Source organism: Schistocerca gregaria, chromosome 1 (genome assembly GCF_023897955.1).
Source record: "Schistocerca gregaria isolate iqSchGreg1 chromosome 1, iqSchGreg1.2, whole genome shotgun sequence".
NCBI lineage: Eukaryota > Metazoa > Arthropoda > Insecta > Orthoptera > Acrididae > Schistocerca > Schistocerca gregaria.
Window position 1 is genome coordinate 191,578,140 of NC_064920.1, and position 19,959 is coordinate 191,598,098.

General features: G+C 43.5%; 1 protein-coding gene across 1 annotated transcript in view; it reads right to left on the reverse strand.

The window, feature by feature from the left end:
- LOC126337014 (atrophin-1-like) overlaps nucleotides 1-19,959 on the reverse strand; it is a 272,907-nt gene that overhangs the window by 218,058 nt on the left and 34,890 nt on the right. The window contains exons 4-6 of the mRNA XM_050001316.1: nucleotides 5,387-5,459; nucleotides 5,084-5,124; nucleotides 4,369-4,548 (exon numbers count right to left, since the gene is read on the reverse strand). Of these exons, the coding sequence (XP_049857273.1) occupies nucleotides 4,369-4,548; nucleotides 5,084-5,124; nucleotides 5,387-5,459 (294 nt within the window). The remainder of the gene's footprint in view (nucleotides 1-4,368; nucleotides 4,549-5,083; nucleotides 5,125-5,386; nucleotides 5,460-19,959) is intronic.

The following is a 19,959-nucleotide window of genomic DNA, read 5'->3' on the forward strand; positions in this document are numbered from 1 at the left end:
AACGTTTGCAAGACAACAACCATCTGCACGAACAGTTCGACGACGTTTGCAGCAGCATGGACTATCATCTCGGAGACCATGGCTGCGGTTAACCTTGACGCTGCATCATAGACAGGAGCGCCTGCGATGGTGTACTCAACGACGAACCTGGTTTCATGAATGGATCCAGGTTCTGTTTACAGCATCATGATGGTCGCATCCGTGTTTGGCGACATCGCGGTGAACGCACATTAGAAACATGTATTCGTCATCGCCATACTGGCGTATCACCCGGCGTGATGGTATGGGGTGCCATTGGTTACACGTCTCGGTTACCTCTTGTTCGCATTGACGGCATTGTGAACGGTGGACATTTCAGATGTGTTACGACCCATGGCTCTACCCTTCATTCGATCGGTGCGAAACCCTACATGTCAACAGGATAATGCACGGCCGCATGTTGCAGGTCCTGTACGGGCCTTTCTGCGTACAGAAAATGTTCGACTGCTGTCCTGGCCAGTACATTCTCCAGATCTCTCACCAATTGAAAACGTCTGGTCAATGGTGGCCGAGCAACAGGCTCGTCACAATACGCCAGTCAATATTCTTTATGAACTATGGTATCGTGTTGAAGCTGCATGGGCAGCTGTACCTGTACACACCATCCAAGCTCTGTTTGACTCAATGCCCAGGAGTATTAAGGCCGTTATTACGGACAGAGGTGGTTGTTCTGGGTGCTAATTTTTCAGGATCTGTGCACACAAATTGCGAGAAAATGAAATCACATGTCAGTTCTAGTATAATATATTTATCCAATGAATACCCGTTTATCATCTTCATTTCTTCTTGGTGTAGCAATTTCAATGGCCAGTTGTGTAACTCTGTCAGCTACCGGCGAACAGAAGACACCTTAAACTATCAGTACTTTGTCCATATGAGCAAGTTGCAGAGTTTATACTTTATGAGATCTCTCTCTATACAATACTAGATACTAGTCGAGCTAAGAGGAGATGTTGTCTACTAAGTTATCACGCAGTATGCTCTGTCCATTACCTAATTTCACAGAGTAATCCGGTGGTGAAGAAAAAGTTCCAGTTTTAGCGCAATGTACAAATCTGTTTGAGTGATGTAAATATATAAAGAAACTCAGAATAATACACAAATTTGTTGTTAACTGTGTAGTCTGTAATCGTGGATGGAAATTAAGGAAAAGAAATGGACTTATTCTCTTCGTGTTTGCTGCCCGTGTGGCCGAGCGGTTCTAGGCGCTTCAGTCTGGAAACGCGCGATCGCTACGGTCGCAGGTTCGAATCCTGCCTCGGGCATGGATGTGTGTGATGTCTTTAGGTTAGTTAGGTTTAATTAGTTCTAAGTTCTAGGAGACTGATGACCACAGATGTTAAGTCCCATAGTGCTCAGAGCCATTTGAACCATTTAATCCCAACTGAGTCACAAGTCTTGGAATAAAACTGTACGCACTTCGTCTTCACTGAAGAAGCGAAAATTGTAAGCTGAAAGCTAATGAAATACGAACGGTAACAATAGACAATGAAGATGTGGAATAAAAAAAATGGTTCAAATGGGTCTGAGCACTATGAGACTTAACTTCTGAAGTCAGTCCCCTAGAACTTAGAATACTTAAACCTAACTTACCTAAGGACATCACACACATCCATGCCCAAGGCAGCATTCGAACCTGCTACTGTAGCAGTCGCGCGGTTCCAGACTGTAGCGCCAGAACCGCTCGACCACTCAGGCCGGCGATGTGGAATCGGAAATATGTCTTCGATATTCATCCTTTTCCTTACTCCTGCATCCTCTCCTAATCGGCTGGTTCATCCGTTGATAGACTTCTGATGACTGTGTCGTTCTTACCTTTACCTCCGCTAATATGTTACTAGGCTGAACGGATGTAGTGTGTTTCTCCCTACAGATCCCCTCAGGAAAATTTGCGGGTATCAAACGATCTGATGCCGTTCCTATTTGAATTCTGAGAATTTGTTGTCAAATGTCAAGCGCTAGAGTAATCTACATTTTCAATTCGCTGTACCTTCGTTCACTTGGCTACATTCGTATTCGCAACTACTGTCTATAAAATACCGATAAAAGGTCTACTCTTTGAACCGAATGCTGATCGGAATAGAATTATAATCACGCAAATATCACAGTATAATAATCAGATCTAGGTTTTTGCGTAAAAGGATGTCCATTTCCACTGTCGTGCAATGTGTAACATTCTCGGTTATTTGTAAAGTTCCATCCTATACACCGAAGGCGATTACTGTATCGTATCTAGTTCCGCAGGTAAAATTCTCTAGTTTTTACCGCCACAAAAAGAGCTGTCTGATACGGCTATATTCCACAGGAAGAGGTGTTGTTGAGCTTTCATTGGTAGGAGAAAAAGAAGAAATTGATGATACATTGTCTCTAAAAAGGTTGCAGGTCATATACAGGGTGTTACAAAAAGGTACGACCAAACTTTCAGGAAACATTTCTCACACACAAAGAAAGAAAATATGTTATGTGGACATGTGTCCGGAAACGCTTACTTTCCATGTTAGAGCTCATTTTATTACTTCTCTTCTAATCACATTTATCATGGAATGGAAACACACAGCAACAGAACGTACCAGCGTGACTTCAAACACTTTGTTACAGGAAATGTTCAAAATGTCCTCCGTTAGCGAGGATACATGCATTCACCCTCCGTCGCATGGAATCCCTGATGCGCTGATGAAGCCCTGGAGAATGACGTATTGTATCACAGCCGTCCACAATACAAGCACGAAGAGTCTCTACATTTGGTACCGGGGTTACGTAGACAAGAGCTTTCAAATGCCCCCATAAATGAAAGGCAAGAGGGTTGAGGTCAGGAGAGCGTGGAGGCCATGGAATTGGTGCACCTCTACCAATCCATTGGTCACCGAATCTGTTGTTGAGAAGCGTACGAACACTTCGACTGAAATATGCAGGAGCTCCATCGCGCATGAACCACATGTTGTGTCGTACTTGTAAAGGGACATGTTCTAGCAGCACAGGTAGAGTATCCCGTATGAAATCATGATAACGTGCTCCATTGAGCGTAGGTGGAAGAACATGGGGCCCAATCAAGACATCACCAACAATGCCTACCCAAACGTTCACAGAAAATCTGTGTTGATGACGTGATTGCACAATTGCGTGCGGATTCTCGTTAGCTCACACATGTTGATTGTGAAAATTTACAATTTGATCGCGTTGGAACGAAGCCTCATCCGTAAAGAGAACATTTGCACTGAAATGAGGATTGACACATTGTTGGACGAACCATTCGCAGAAGTGTACCCGTGGAGGCAAACCAGCTGCTGATAATGCCTGCACACGCTGTACATGGTACGGAAACAACTGGCTCTCCCGTAGCACTCTCCATACAGTGACGTGGTCAACGATACCTTGTACAGCAGCAACTTCTCCGACACTGACATTAGGGTTATCGTCAACTGCACGAAGAATTGCCTCAGCCATTGCAGGTGTCCTCGTCGTTCTAGGTCTTCCCCAGTCGCGAGTCATAGGCTGGAATGTTCCGTGATCCCCAAGACACCGATCAATTGTTTCGAAAGTCTTCTTGTCGGGACACCTTCGTTCTAGAAATCTGTCTCGATACAAACGTACTGCGCCACGGCTATTGCCCCGTGCTAATCCATACATCAAATGGGCATAGCCAACTCCGCATTTGTAAACATTACACTGACAGCAAAACCACGTTCGTGATGAACACTAACCTGTTGATGCTACGTACTGATGTGCTTGTTGCTAGTACTGTAGAGCAATGAGTCGCATGTCAACACAGGCACCGAAGTCAACATTACCTTCCTTCAATTGGGGCAACTGGCGGCGAATGGAGGAAGTACAGTATATACTGACGAAACTAAAATGAGCTCTAACATGGAAATTAAGCGTTTCCGGACCCATGTCCACATAACATCTTTTCTTTATTTGTGTGTGAGGAATGTTTCCTGAAAGTTTGGCCGTACCTTTTTGTAACACCCTGTATACCCCCAACCCGTAACACTTGTTTGACAAGGTGCCGTGTCACATTAAAGACATACCTCTGGAGAGCGTTAGTTCTTTATTTAAGATCTCTTTAATGTATTTTGAGATCTTATTGCAGAGGAATGTAAACCCAACAAGCAACTATTAACACTAGTAAATTCACTTTTACGCAGAATCAGTGTTTGTTCACGCTTCCACCTGCAGTTGGAGCAGGTATGGAGTCTAGTTTGTACTAGGCTTTGAGCTATAGCATTATTTGCCAGTGTTTATCGAGACACGTGAGTTGCGGTCCCGTTTCAGACCTGCGACCGCCGCAGTCGACCCCCGATGCTACCAACGGCGGGGCCGCAGACTCACCTGGGGGCAGGCGCTGGTGGAGCTGCTGCTGCTTGCGGCTGAGGCGCGCCGCCAGCCGGGAGGCGGCGGCCAGCGGGCAGCCCGACAGGCTGCGGTGGGTGTTCCGGTTGGAGCTAACATGGCCCCGCCCATTGCAACCGGGGGTGGGGCATTTCAGAATTGTCTCATGCATCGCCAGGACTATACAACAGAATCACAAGGAGGCCCGCTTGAGTATACAGTCGACCTTTATAACCGGCGAAAGAAAAGAGAAACAGAAAAAGAAGGGCGGGTAGAGAGTAAAACCATAAAGAAAATAACGACAGTAGCAGTCTATTGATTGCAGCAAACTTGGCGCTCGTAACGGCGCAAGTTTGAAAGTGAAAACTCGAAGGGAAAGTTCGAAAAACACATTTTATTTCCATATTAGTTGAATACGAGTCGTGCGCGTGGTGCGAGGGGGGAAGACATTACTCACAGATGTTTTATGGTGAAAGGGGAGAAACGGGAGTACTTTCAAAACAATCACGTTTCCGTGTAACAACGTAAAGGTGTATATACTCAACCTGACCTTCAGATTCTATTGCATGCCCACACGAGAAGCAAAAAAAAGTGGTTTCTGGCTAAGTCACTACTGAAAGCGAACGAATGAATAAAATATAAGCTAGCTCTCTACCCCGCAAAGAAAACCAAGGGAAGCGATAAACAAGCGATTACATAGGTAGAGGACACTTACTTTCAGGTGTCACCTTGTCTTTTCTTGGGCATCCGGATAAGCTGCATGTAAGAGAGAGTACGTCTTTACGTAAAAAGTGAACGACAGAATGTAAACTTTCTTTGTTTTCCACAAACTAATAGTTTCAACGTGAAAATATTAACCAATGTATCTGAAGTAGAATCCCCTATTAAAAATACTGAAAGAAAACCATTTTGCTGTCCACAGTCTCTGGGCTGTTGACATTTACATATAATACAAGTTAACAAAATAACACTGAAATGTTTTTATGGTATGAATATGGAGTGAAACAGCCCTACTGACCTGCGATGGTGCGAGTAGAGTCCAGTGACGTGACCTTGCCCCGTGCAACCAGGCGTAGGACAGCGGCTACCCTCTGAAAATAAAAAAAACACCATTATCATCTAGCGCTTCAGCACTGATAATCCGCTACAGTTGGTACCGGCACGGAAATCACTGCAGGGAAGTTCTTCGGCTTCCCTTTTCCTTTATTTTGTATGACACTTAGTTACATAGATTGTATCAGCTAACTGGAAAGACACTTTCAAGAAGTTTGTAGAGTACCTCATTGCCGAGCAGTTAAATTTTGTTCTAGAAGACTGTAGTACCACTTAGGTAGAATTTATAAGAGCAGAATGTAAACTCAAACTATGTAAGTGCAGCTGTCTAGTTAGACTTTCGGTGTTGCGTATGAATCTATTTTTCCCAGTGAATTAACTTACGAAGAAAACTGGTGACGGCTTTTTGTCGTTCGTGAGGCTTTGTTGCTGTTAACAAACAAATGTCAACGTGAATAGTCTACGTACAAGCGTGCTCGCAGATAATCACTAATGTACGATTTAAATGAGCACTCTTACCGGAAAATCTACCACCATTACAATTTTAAGAACTTTCTAAATTAAATTTCAATTCTGTATCGCCCATTTTCGTGCGGCACGGAATTATTTCATTATGTTACGGGAAGAACGCATTATGCTCATTCATTATCATTAGCGAAAGTTCATGTTTGGTTCCTTGTTCGGTACTCCTGATTCCAGTCATTTGATCTTAGTATTGGCCAAAATTGTCGCAAATGCTATATAAAAAGCTGCTATCTGTTAATCACCATATAACAAGTCCTACATTGATTCGCCATCACTGATAGTAAAATGGTTGGTGCAACAAATTGAAATTTGATTGGTCATTTGGGAACATTAAGGAAGCAAAAAACTAGAGAAACATTCCTTCACGGAACATCACCTACTAGTGAAATGTTTTCCGTCTGGAGTACCAGAAAGCGCTACTTGAAACTGAACGAATACTGGCCGGCCGGCGTGGCCGGGCGGTTCTAGGCTCTACAGTCTGGAAGTGCGCGATTGCTGCGGTTGCAGGTTCGAATCCTGCGTCGGGCATGGATGTGTGTGATGTCCTAAGGTTAGTTAGGTTTAAGTAGTTCTAAGTTCTAGGGGACTGATGACCACAGCTGTTAAGTCCCATAGTGCTCAGACCCATTTTTTTATATATATTTTTTTGAACGAAGACTAGTAAATCAGTGATGATAATAGTGGTCGTACGATTGTGTTTAATTACCAGAATTTATTTTTTCGTGATACGCGACAATTTTATGTTTTGATTTGATGAGATTTATATTAAAAATGCAATTGCCAGTTTGTTATTGATGTGGTCTTTAAATGAAAAAACTGGTTTGATACAGCTCTCGCCCACCTCTAAATGTATCCTGTGCAAGTCTCTTCATCTCCACGTAACTACTGCGACCTACATCCGCCTCGGTCTCCATCTACAATTTTCTCCCGCACTTCCCTCTGTTACCAAATCAGCTACTCCCTGATGCCTAAGTATGTCTTCATCAACTTATTCCTTTTTTTACCCAAGTTGTACGACTGAACTATTTTCTCCCCCAGTTGAGTACCTTCTCATTAGCTACACTGTGTAACAACGTAATCCTCAACATTCTACTGTCTCACTACATTCAAAAGGCTTATATTCTCTTCTCCTATCTGATGTTTCTCGCCCTGGTTTCACTTTAGTACAAGGCTACACTCCAGACAAAAGCTTTCAGAAAAGCTTTGCGGTATGTCAAGATATATGTGTTTGAAATAGCTCTTTGAAACTGTTGACGCCAGCTTCTTTGCATATGTTGTTTTCCCGAAGCGATTCTCCAGTAAAGGCTGCAAATGATCAACAGTGTACTTATAAGCCGTCATGATTGCAAAATTTTTATTCACATAACTGGTTTCGGTTAATCTAGAACCATCTTCAGATGTGATATTTCGGTTACAGGAGTAACACGTCGCCGGCCGCGGTGGTCTCGCGGTTCTAGGCGCGCAGTCCGGAACCGCGCGACAGCTACGGTCGCAGGTTCGAATCCTGCCTCGGGCATGAATGTTTGTGATGTCCTTAGGTTAGTTAGGTTTAAGTAGTTCTAAGTTCTAGGGGACTGATGACCACAGATGTTAAGTCCCATAGTGCTTAGAGCCAGTTGAACCAGTTGAACCAGTAACTCGTCCAAATACAGCAACTTTCACATGCTGCTGATGTGACGCAGCAATGAAAGTTGCTGGATTTGGACTGGTTGCTCCTGTAACTGAAATATCATATCTGAAGATGGTTCTAGATGAACCGAAACCGGTCATATGAATAAAAATTTTGCAATCAAGACGGATTATAAGTACATTGTAAAATTCACTGATTGGTACTATCGTATTAGACATAATGTCTGTTTTTGCAAAATGATCAACAGCTTGAAAGTTAACGTGGACACCATAGATTCTTGTAGGGACAGTGCTATTGGAAGTGGTATGCCGTTGCCTTACCCGCCTTGTGAACAGAATATTCATCCATTTGTACTAGGAGTGATCGCCTCACCCGAATCTTGGTGAAGCTTTAGCATTTTCCGTAAATAGAAAGAGTTGCAAAACATAAACGTTCTATTAAAAGAGTGCTAGAAAGAATGTGTAGAGAAGCTGGGAAGCTGGAAAACTATCGTCGTGCGTTTCAGTACAGGAAACTTTGCCAGACTAAAAAGTTGACAGAAAGTTAGTGGAATGCGAGTTACCACGCCGTGTGGGTGAGAACGACTGAGACGGCTTGCGAATAGCACCAGTGGCACAGTGGTTGCGGCGGAATGCTAATAGGGAGGCGGCCAATCAGTGCCGGGGTGCAGCGGCCTCTCATCTGCATGCTAAGCACTGGCCGAGGATAAACAGTGGCGGGCACACGCAAACTGGCTGCAGTCCGCCCGTCTCGCAGCCGCTGCATTGCGCCCACGCTACGCACGCGGGGCGAGCGAGCGAGTGGACCACGGCTGTCGCCCAGGGGGTCGTAATTCAAGGGATGCCACATCTTAGTCCCACGCGTACAACACTAAAATATGCCCATTATGTAAACAACATTAATCAATTTCGGCCTCATTTTTGTGTTCGTGTGTGCAATCATAGGTGTTTACAGTCGCCACAAGTGTTTATTCTTAGGTTAAGCCTTGGCTGTCGAATTTCACTGACTTTCAGAGTGATGCAATTTAATCCATTAACAAAGACAGAAGGAGACATTAGAATCATCATTCACCTTGGTACTTTCATTAATGAGTTCATTACAAACAACTAATTTTCTTTTTTTTTTACTTCACACATGACTAGTGCTGTAAGCTAAACAGGTACTGTAACAAGATATTGTATATCAGATGTCTGACTTCGTGATGATGACAAACATAGAGCGCAGTCATGTCTGAATTATAGCAATTAAAAATATTTGTAATCTATACTGAACACATTAATGAATATTATTTCACTAACTGCTCATTGATTTAACTTAATTTTCTGTACTTATTTCTTCTCAGTTGCGTCATTTTAATAATGATAACATAACAACAGGAAAAAAACTAAACTGATTATTTATACTTTCTTCACCTAAATTTGAATGACGTTTTGTTCTGTATTTTCTCCATTTTGAATAGATACACTGTTAAGCTGGTTCACCTACCAGAGAATTAACATTTGTAAATCCAGTAATCCATGAAATTTTAAATATTGTCCCAAGACCGTAGCATCGATCTAGTTTTCTCGAGGGGTACGTGTGTTACAGTACTCGTCATTTGAGGATTGCAACTGCAGATACAGTCAACCATTTACATCTGCAGCGATTTGTATTAAATTAAACTATTTGTCATCTTCAACTTTTGTAGTCCTGTCTTTCTCAGTTGCGTGTAATATTACGGTATATTGATAATTTTTAATTATGGACCGTCTGACAGAAACTGAATAAAACACAATGTACCACACCAAAATACACACACACACACACACACACAAATGCATGCACGAACAGATCACAGATACTTCAATAATTACACTCGAAAGTTTGGCAATAACATTAGATGTTTGGCAAAACCATTTGACAGTCGGTAACAGAAACAAAAACATTGCATTGAAACAAGCGTTCAGTTCATAGTGCTGTAGAATGTGGGGAAAAACCGCAAATTGGCATTCATAAGAAGAAGAACAACGCCAAAAATGCAACAGGAGCGTAATATGTAAGAATTGTCTATGCAACCTGTAAGTACAGTTCAAATCTAATGGCTCTGAGCACCATGGGACTTAAAATCTATGGTCATCAGTCCCCTACAATTTAGGGCTACTTACATCTAACTAAACCATGGACATCACACCACAACCAGTCATCACGAGGCAGAGAAAAATCCCTGACCCCGCCGGGAATCGAACACGGGAACCCGGGCGTGGGAAGCGAGAACGCTACCGCACGACCACGAGCTGCAGACGCAGTTCAAATCATTACTACTTAATAGAAAATACTAACCACCAGAACTGTTTATAACCTATAGGTACAGTGACAAAAATGTAAATTAAATAGTAAACATATGTACATATTGCAGACCACTGATGATGCCTTGCAGAAAATAAAGGCGAAACGCGTATGGCACTAAAATTGTGTTTTATTCAGTTGCTGTCAGACGGTCCATAAGTAAAAATTACCAATATACCGTAAATTATTTGTATATTACTGGGAGGCTATCACATTCACTTGGCTTTGGCACGAAATGTTGTAAGACTGTAAGTGGTCTACTTGGAAGTCATTTATCCTCATGACCAGCGAAGACAGCATCACACCAATGCCATGTGTCCATTTAATAGCAAAATGGGACCGAAGTAGCTGTGCATGAATGAATACGCGCTGCGATTATGGGGTGGATAGTGCTTGATCCATCCTACAGGCTGGCCTATACGGACACGTCGCTGTCCAGTCTCTCCGTCCTGTCTTAATAGCCGCTAGCTCGCCATCCAGCCTCCCCTCGTTCCCACAGCGTTGTTAGCTGATAGTGTCTCTCACCCCAGGCTGCCGTGGGCTCTCTATTTGTTTCAAAAGCGTTCCTGTTATTTAACATTAACAAAAGTAACCTTCAGCTTGAGAACTACTTTCTTTGGTGCTGTGGTACTCGTGTTTCTTTTGCTTATTTTACTAGGCATAAAACTTTTTTCATTCTGAATTGCATATTTTTTGTAATAAGAATAAAGTTTAGAAAGACTTCTGAAATTCTGACTTGACTGGGGCCGGGAGAACATTGGTCTGAATTGATTCAGCGCCATTTAGTGAATATTCGATAACACTTGGAGAGTCTTACGTTAAAAAAAAAAAAAATCGATGGGCAATAATAAACGTGTCAACAGCGTTATTACAGTAAAATATTTACCGTCTTAACCTTTGACTAATTTATAGTTTTATCTTATTTCTTGTCATGGGTATGGTATGGAATACAACATGTCAATTGAAATATTATTCCAAAACTAAAGATTGGTTGATAACGAGTGTCTAGTGAATGAGCAGCATTTTTGTTGATAATCTATTTTATATAGGCTTCAACTACACCTCTTAAACAAAATGCATTATTCTTATGAAAAACATTTTCCATGCCTGTGTCTATTAGTTTGACTTACGTTGTCAGTGGAATTGGTGACGGGCACTTATCGTCAGTGGTAATAGTAATGGGCAGTTATCACCAGTGGAAATAGTAATGGGCAGCTAATGATAAGAACTGGATCGATGGAGGGACTAAACATGAAGCGTGACCTGGAGGCGAAATAATGGGCTGCTCCCCCTCCTCCCCCACCTCGCCCAGCCAATGTCTCTGGTCCAGCCTAGTGGGCCATACGACTAGTGGAAACCAGCACTGTGGCCGCCACTTACATGAAACTGACAACACTACGGCATTTAAAACAGCTCTTCAAAAAATAAGATAGAAAACTCAGTCGATAGCTTTGGCTAATGTCATCTCTCTTCCTAAATTTATGACGTAAGAAATAATAGATGTTATGTATAATCAAGTAGTGTAGCTTATTTATTGACTTTCAGCGGTCTACGCTTGTGTACATCAATGTACATTTTTTGTTATTCAAACTGAAGATGACAATAACTGGTAAACTGAGACGGAAAAGTGAATTGTTTATAAATCATAATCCATTTGTAAGAATACCAAGCCTTCCTTACTGTTAAGGACTCCAAGTGCAAAGAGAGTGTATTTTACATAACGATTTAGTAACACATAGCTGATGATTTCCTTTCAGTGTAGCTTCTGTCTTAGCATTTTATCGTGTTTGTCTTTGATATAGAATCGTGTAACCCTTTCTATTAATCTGTAAATACATATTTCCTCTCTACACGCAGTCTGAGATGACTCCACCCGGTATGCACACGCAGTTGACATTGGCTTTCTCCCCCTCCTTGGCAGCCATATCCCTAAGGGGCTCCATAACACTGGAGCTCCCAACTATCAATAATCCCACCCTCTGCGATTCTCCGGATCTTGCAGGCTGAGAGGTTTCCTCTGAAACAGGACAGGCGACAGCATCCGGCTCAGCGACGGCGTCAGCCACAGACAGTGCTGGAACCTGTTTCTCGGGAAAACCGGGGAGGCCTCACGTGCGGCCGTCTGGGGAGTCTTACGCCGCCAGCTACGCCCCGGAGCGACCTCCCACTCGACCACAGGTGAGGGGTCAGCCTCAGTGCGAGCAATAACTGGGCTGTCCACCGCTGAGGACCGAACGGCGGAGTCAGACATGCTGGTCATCCGCACGACCGGTCCACAAGAGTGATGCCCATCCACTGCAGCTTCAAGCTGTGTAACCGAAGCCATCACAACCTCAAGCTGACAGCGAAGTGTCACCAACTCGGCTCGCATCCGCACTCAGCAGTCACAGTCCCTATACATACCAAAGACCGTGGAAAATTACACTACACAGGCAAACAAGGACAATTTACACGCTCTACGGAGCTCTACTGTCGACGTGCAGTAAAGCACAAGAACTATGTCCAATAAATTAGATTAATAAGCAGAGATTAAAGAAACCGAACTGCCAAAGCATTCAGATGAGACTAACATGTCACAAAATCGGTTTACTTTCCGACGCAAACGAATTAGCGGCAACCGTGCCTATTAAATATTAAATTATCACGCAGAAACTCAAGAAACTAATGCACACAGATAAAATTATACAATTCGTTCGTATTCTGGTCGAATGTAAATTACGCTAGCGGCCTTCTCTGCGCGATATTAATGGAAATACCATCGAAGACTGTGCTGTGAAAGCAAATGTGCTAAACAGAGCCTTTCGAAATTTCTTCAACGAAGAAGACGAAGTAAATATTCCAGAATTCGTATCAAAAACAGCTGCCAACGTGAATAACTTGGAAGTAGATATCCTCGGCGTGTTGAGGCAACTTAAATCACTTAATAAAAGCAAGTCTTCTGTTTCAGCTGTATACAAATTAAGCTCCTTTAAGAGTATGCTGATGCAAAAGCTCCATTCTTGACAGTCATATACAACCGCTCGCTCGACGAAAGATCTGTACCCAAAGACTGGAAAGTTGCACAGGTCACTCCAACATGCAAGAAAGGTAGCAGGAGTAACCCACCAGATTACAGGCTCACATCATTAACGTCGATATGCAGGAACGTTTTGGAACATATATGACCGGCCGAAGTGGCCGAGCGGTTCTAGGCGCTACAGTCTGGAACCGCGCGACCGCTACGGTCGCAGGTTCGAATCCTGCCTCGGGACTGGATGTGTGTGATGTCCTTAGGTTAGCTAGGCTTAAGTAGTTCTACGCTCTAGGGGACTGATGACCACAGCAGTTATGTCCCATAGTGGTCAGAGCCAGTTTTGAACATATATTGTGTGCGAATATTATGAATTACCTCGAAGACAACGGTCTATTAATACACAGTCAACACGGATATAGAAAATATCGTTCTTGTGAAATACTACTAGTTCTTTACACACACGAGATGTTGAGTTCTATTGACAAGGGATTTCAGATAGATTTCCGTATTTCTAGATTTCCAAAAGGCTTTTGACACTGTACCACACAAGCGGATTGTTCAAAAAGGATTCAAATGGCTCTGAGCACTATGGGACTTAACATCTATCCTCATCAGTCCCCTAGATCTTAGAACTACTTAAACCTAACTAACCTAAGGACATCACACAACACCCAGCCATCACGAGGCAGAGAAAATCCCTGACCCTGCCAGGAATCAAACCCGGGAACCCGGGCGTGGGAAGCGAGAACGCTACCACACGACCACGAGCTGCGGGCAAGCGGATTGTAGTGAAATCGCGTACTTACGGGATATCGTCTCAGTTATGTGAATGGATAAGTGATTTCCTTTCAGAGAGGTCACAGTTCGTGGTACTCGTAATTGACGTTAAGTCATCGAATAAAACAGAAGTGATTTCTGGCGTTCTTCAAGATAGTGTTATAGGCCCTCTGCCACTCCTTATCTATATAAACGATTTAGGAGACAATGTGAGCAGCCGTCTTAGGTTGTTTGCAGATGATGCTGTCGTTTATCGTCTATTAAAGTCGTCATAAGATCGAAACAATTTGTAAAACGATTTAGAAAACACGTCTGTATGGTACGAAAATTGGCAATTGACCATGAATAATGAGAAGTGTAATGGCATCTACATGAGTGCTAAAAGAAATCCCGTAAACTTCGATTATACGATAAACCCGTCAAATATAAAGGCCGTAAATTCAACTAAATACCTAGGAATTACAATTAGTAACAATTTAAATTGAAAAAGAAAACATAGAAAATGATGTGGGAAGGGAAATCAAAGACTGCGTTTTATTGGCAGGACACATATAAAATATAACAGGTCTATTAAAGAGAATGCCTACATTATGCATATCCGTCCCCCTTTGGAGAACTGCTGTGCGGTCTGGGTCCCTTACCACATAGTATTAACGGAGTACATCGAGTAAGTTCAAAGAAGAGCAACACGTTTTGTATTTTCGCGAAACAGAAGAGAGTGTGTCACAGATATGATACAGGATTTGGGGTTGTGACATTAAAACTAAGGCGTTTTTCGTTGCTGCGGAATCTTCTCACGAAATTTCGATCACACCCTTTCTCCTCCGAAAGCGAAAATATTTTCTTGACGCCGACCTACTCTGTCTGATCAAAAGTATCCGGACACCTGGCTGAAAATGACTTACAAGTTCGTGGCACCTCCATCAGTAATTCTGGAATTCAGTATGGTGTTGGCTGTCTTGATGACAGCTTCCACCCTCGCAGGCATACGTTCAATGAGGTGCTGGAAGGTTTCTTCGGGAATGACAGTCCATTCTTCACGGAGTGCTGCACTGAGCAGAGGTATCAATGTCAGTCGGTGAGGCCTGGCAAGAAGTTGGCGTTCCAAAACACCCAGAGGTGTTCTGTAGGATTCAGGTCAGGACTTTCTGCAGGCCAGTCCGTTAGAGGGATGTTATTGTCGTGTAACCACTCCCCCACAGGCCGTGCATTATGACCAGGTGCTCGATCATGTTGAAAGGTGCAGTCGCCTTCCCCGAACTACTCTTCAGCAGTGGGAAGCAATAAGGTGCTTAAAACATCAGTGCAGGCCTGTGCTGTGATAATACCACCATAAACAACAAGGGGTGCAAGCCCCCTCCGGGTAAAACACGACCACACCGTAACAGAACCGTCTCCGAATTTTACTGTTGGCACTACACACGCTGGCAAATGACGTTCACCAGGCATTCGCCACATCCACACCTTGCCATCAGATCGTCAGATTGTGTACCGTGATTTGTCACTCCACACAACATTTTTCCAATGTTCAGTCGTTCATTTTTTACGCTTCGTACACAAAGCAAGGTGTCGTTTGGCATTTAGCGGCGTGATATGTGTCTTATGAGCAGCCGTTCGGCCATGAAATCCAAGTTTGCTCACCTTCCGCCTAACTGTCATAGTACTTGCAGTGGATTCTGATGCAGTTTGGAATTACTGTGTGATGGTCTGGGTAGATGTCTGCCTATTACACATTACTACCCATGCTGCATCAAACCAGTCTCAGGACTGAAGACCACAGCAACAACAACAACAACCCTCTTCAACTGTCGGCGGTCTCTGTCAGTCAACAGACGAGGTCAGCCTGTACACTTTTGTGCTGTACGTGTCCCTTCATGGGCCGCCTGTTGTGGCCGAGCGGTTCTAGGCGCTACAGTCTGGAACCGCGCGACTGCTACTGTCGTAGGTTCGAATCCTGCCTCGGGCATGGATGTGTGTGATGTCCTTAGGTTAGTTTGGTTTAAGTAGTTCGGAGTTCTAGGGGACTGATGACCTCAGAAGCTAAGTCCCATAGTGCTCAGAGCCATTTTTTTTGTCCCTTCATGTTTCGACTTCACCATAACATCGGAAGCAGTGGACCTAGGGATGTTTAGGAGTGTGGAAATCTCGTGTACAGACATAAGACACAAGTGACGTTCGAGATCCGTGAGTTCCGCTGAGCGCCTCATTCTGGTCTCTCACGATGTTTAATGACTAGTGAAGTCGCTGAAACGGATTACCTGGCAGCACAATGTACCTAATATGAAAAACGTGTGTTTTTGTGGGTGTCCGGATACTTTTGACAACATAGTGTACGGAAGGAGAAATGATTATCATGATAAAATAAGGAAAATCAGATCTGGCACGGAAAGATATAGGTGTTCGTTTTTTCTCCCGCTGTTCGAGATTTGAATAATAGAGAATTATTGTGAAGGTGGTTCGATGAAGCCTCTGCCAGGCACTTAAATGTCATTTGCAGATTATCCACGTAAGATGTAGATGCTTTTATTGCTTATATTTTTATCCATCCCCTGGAAGTGCAGTCTCAGAACAGCGCTTGCGAGTTGACTTCACTGCAACGGGAAAAGGTGAAGAAAGGTGGTGCAGCTGTAGAGAAGCGCTTTTGCTGTACACTGTAGAGAGACAGCACGCTTGTTCCGGAACGCCAGCCGTGAGGCGCTACCAGCGAGGAGCCGGGACCGAGATTGGCCCGCAGCCGAAACAAAGGCGCTCGCTGCCGGCTAACGACGTCACGTATCGTAATCCAATTTGCGGCCTCGAGCCTCAGCCCTGGTGGTAATTATCCGCGGGCCCACGCCCCGATCTCCGGCCGCTCCCCAGCTCAGCGCCGGCGCCGTCTTCGCCACGGCACGTCCTTCTCTGAGTCACCGCCTTCTGCCTGCTGTCTTCCCTAAAGTCGAAAGCGACCGAGTGGCAGAGCACCGTGCATTCGTAACTGGAGGGAAGGCGTCTGTTTTTCACGATGTTTCTCCTTCGCTCAGATTCGCTTTAAATTTCAGCTACTCCATTATACGCTATTAATTTTACGGTGATACATTTTTAACGGGGTATTAGTTAAATGTTGACCACTTATATTATTAAACGACTAACCTGGTTAATGGCTCATTGTGCACAATCTTAATTGCTCCCAAAAGCAACAAAAAATTGATTTTCAATTTTTCATACCTGTACAGACCAAATTAAAATGGTTCAAAGGCTGTCACAGTCTAATCACTGACAGGCTTAGCGCAGTAAGACAAGTATTACAGTTAGAAATGGCTAATACCAGGTGATCAAAGAGTCAGTATAAATTTGAAAACTTAATAAACCACTGAATAACGTAGATAGAGAAGTAAAAATTGACACACATGCTTGGAATGACATGGGGTTTTATTAGAACAAAAAAAAGTTCGCAAAATGTCCGACAGATGGCGCTGGACAGCAAAACGTCAGTAACTGCACATGACAATCGTGTATAAAAGGAGCTGTGATAGAGAGAGAATCAGATGCGCCAGCAGTCGCAGCATGTTGACGTTACCTGAAAAGGCGCTTTTAGTGAAGCTGTATTATAAGAATGGGGAATGTGCTAGTTCAGCGTTACGATCCTATCGCCATAGGAAGGGGATTCGAACGGGTAAAGGCAAGTTGACAACTGCAGCTGTGGCGGGAATGATTTCGAAGTTCGAAACCACAGGTTGTTTAGACGATAGACCCCGTAGTGGCCGACCGAGCACAAGGCGCAATGCTGCTGAGACAGTTCAGGAAGAAATGAAGACTGTAGCGGGTTCGCCTATGCACGTGGAAGTCAGCGCTCGTGTAGTCGCTCGTGGTACCGGCATTCCATACACTACTGTTTGGTTGGCACTTAAGCGTACCCTCCAATGCTATCCGTACAAAATCCATCGGCATCATGAACTGTTTCCTGGCGATTTAGTGAAGCGGAGGGTATTTGCGGTGTGGGCGTTTCAAAAGATGGCGGAAGATGACGATAGGTTCAAAAAATGGTTCAAATGGCTTTGAGCACTATGGGACCTAACTTCTGAGGTCATCAGTCCCCTAGAACTTAGAACTACTTAAACCTAACTAACCTAAGGACGTCACACGCATTCATACCCGAGGCAGAATTCGAACCTGCTACCGTAGCGGTCGCGCGGTTCCAGATTGTAGCGCCTAGAACCGCTCGGCCACTCCGGCCGGCGACGATTGGTTGAGTAACGTGCTGTGGACCGACCAAGGTCATTTCACGCTCCGAGGGTCTGTCAACGCCCACAACTGCAGAATTTGGGCTACCGAAAATCCTAGAACTGAATTGGAAAATCCATTGCACGACGAGAAAGTCACGGTATGGGTTGGAGTTACCACATCTACCGTTATCGGGCCTTTTTTTCTTCGGCGAAATGCGTGATTCTGGTTTTGTAACTGCTACGGTGACGGGTGAGAGGTACGCCGATATGTTACAGAATCGCATCATCCCCAGCCTGGCTGATAAACACCTGCTGGAACGTACGATGGCGCTCCACCCCATATTGCTAGACGTGTGAAAGATCTCTTGTGCGAGTCGTTTGATGATGATCGTGTGCTCAGCCGCCACTTTCGCAGGTCTCCAGACCTCAGTCCGCGCGATTATTGGCTTTGGGGTTATCTGAAGTCGCAAGTGTATCGTGATCGAACGACATCTTTAGGGATGCTGAAAGACAACATCTGACGCCAATGCCTCACCACAACTCCGGACATACTTTACAGTGCTGTTCACAACATAATTCCTCGACTACAGCTATTGTTGAGTAATGATGGTGGACATATTGAGAATTTCCTGTAAAGAACATCATTTTACTTTGTCTTACTTTGTTATGCTAATTATTGCTATTCTGATGACATGAAGCGCCATCTGTCGGACATTTTTTAAACTTTTGTATTTTTTTTGGTTCTATTAAAACCCCGTGTCATTGCAAGCATGTGTGTCAATTTGTACCTCTTTATCTACATTAGTCGGTGATTTATTCAGTTTTCAAATTTATACTGACGTTTTGGTCACCCGGTATGTCTTGAGGCAGTGTAACTCACAGTGAGCACATGCCCAAACTATATACATCCAGTGTTTGAGAGCGAGAGCCGTTAGTGACTTGCAACAAACTTTACGCATAATTTCAGACTCTTTAGAAACTTTCTTCTGATACTCCCCACAAAATGACAAAATGAAATAAGATTTTCGTTTACCACATTTTCGCTGCTCATGCACTAAAACTGCCGCATCACGAAAGGCGTTTAAATTTATTACTTCTTCTCTACTAGCTCTGATCGCAACGCATTTCGCAGACAGTATCAACGCACACCACTGAATGTACTTGCAAATTTATTTTATTGTACGACACATAGTTCAGGAGATATGACATTGTAAATGTCGATAAGAATGAAAAACAGAGCCCAAATTTACGGTACTATATTCATCCAGCGTTTGACAGTGACAGGATTAGCCACTTCCAGCAAACTCTAAAGACAATTTCAAGCCTTTTCTAAACTTTTTCTGGCTTACATGATTAACGTCAAGTATTTAACACATTAACTTATTTGTGAAGTTGAAGTTTGAATCTGTTTTCTGCTTGGGAGTTTGATTGTTTAAAGAATCGTCAGTTTACTGGTTTGCTTTATTTTGCGCTTCTTAGATTTGAATGACTGTATGAGAATGAGGTCTGTCACGATATTTGTTTGTTGTTATTTCAAATAAAATAAATTTTGCGTATTTATAATGCATGCGCGCATACAAACTTGCATTAGTAAACCTGCAACAATACATAAAGTGTCTTTAACTGTTATGGATTGTTAATTGAATTCGTAGAAAGATCCTGGTTCAAATTGTTGAAATGGCTCTAAGCACTATGGGACTCAACATCTGAGGTCATCAGTCCCCTAGACGTAGAACTTCTGAAACCTAACTAATCTAAGGATATCACACACATCCATACCCGAGGCAGGATTCGAACCTGCGACCGTAGCAGCAGCTCGGCTCCGGACAGAAGCGCCTAGAATCGCTCGGACATAGCGGCCGGCAAAGATCCTCTGTCCGTTTCTTCATTTGCAATCACGTCTCAAGTGATTCGCTAAAAAGTCTTGAAGTTCGGGGGAAAGGAAAACAAGGGGAAAAAAAAAAACAGAAAAACTTGCAGTCTCCACCGAAACTCAAACATGTCGAAGTCAGTATCACTCTTTCCTCGTCCATATTTTTGTTTGTTTAAGATAACAATAAATAAAT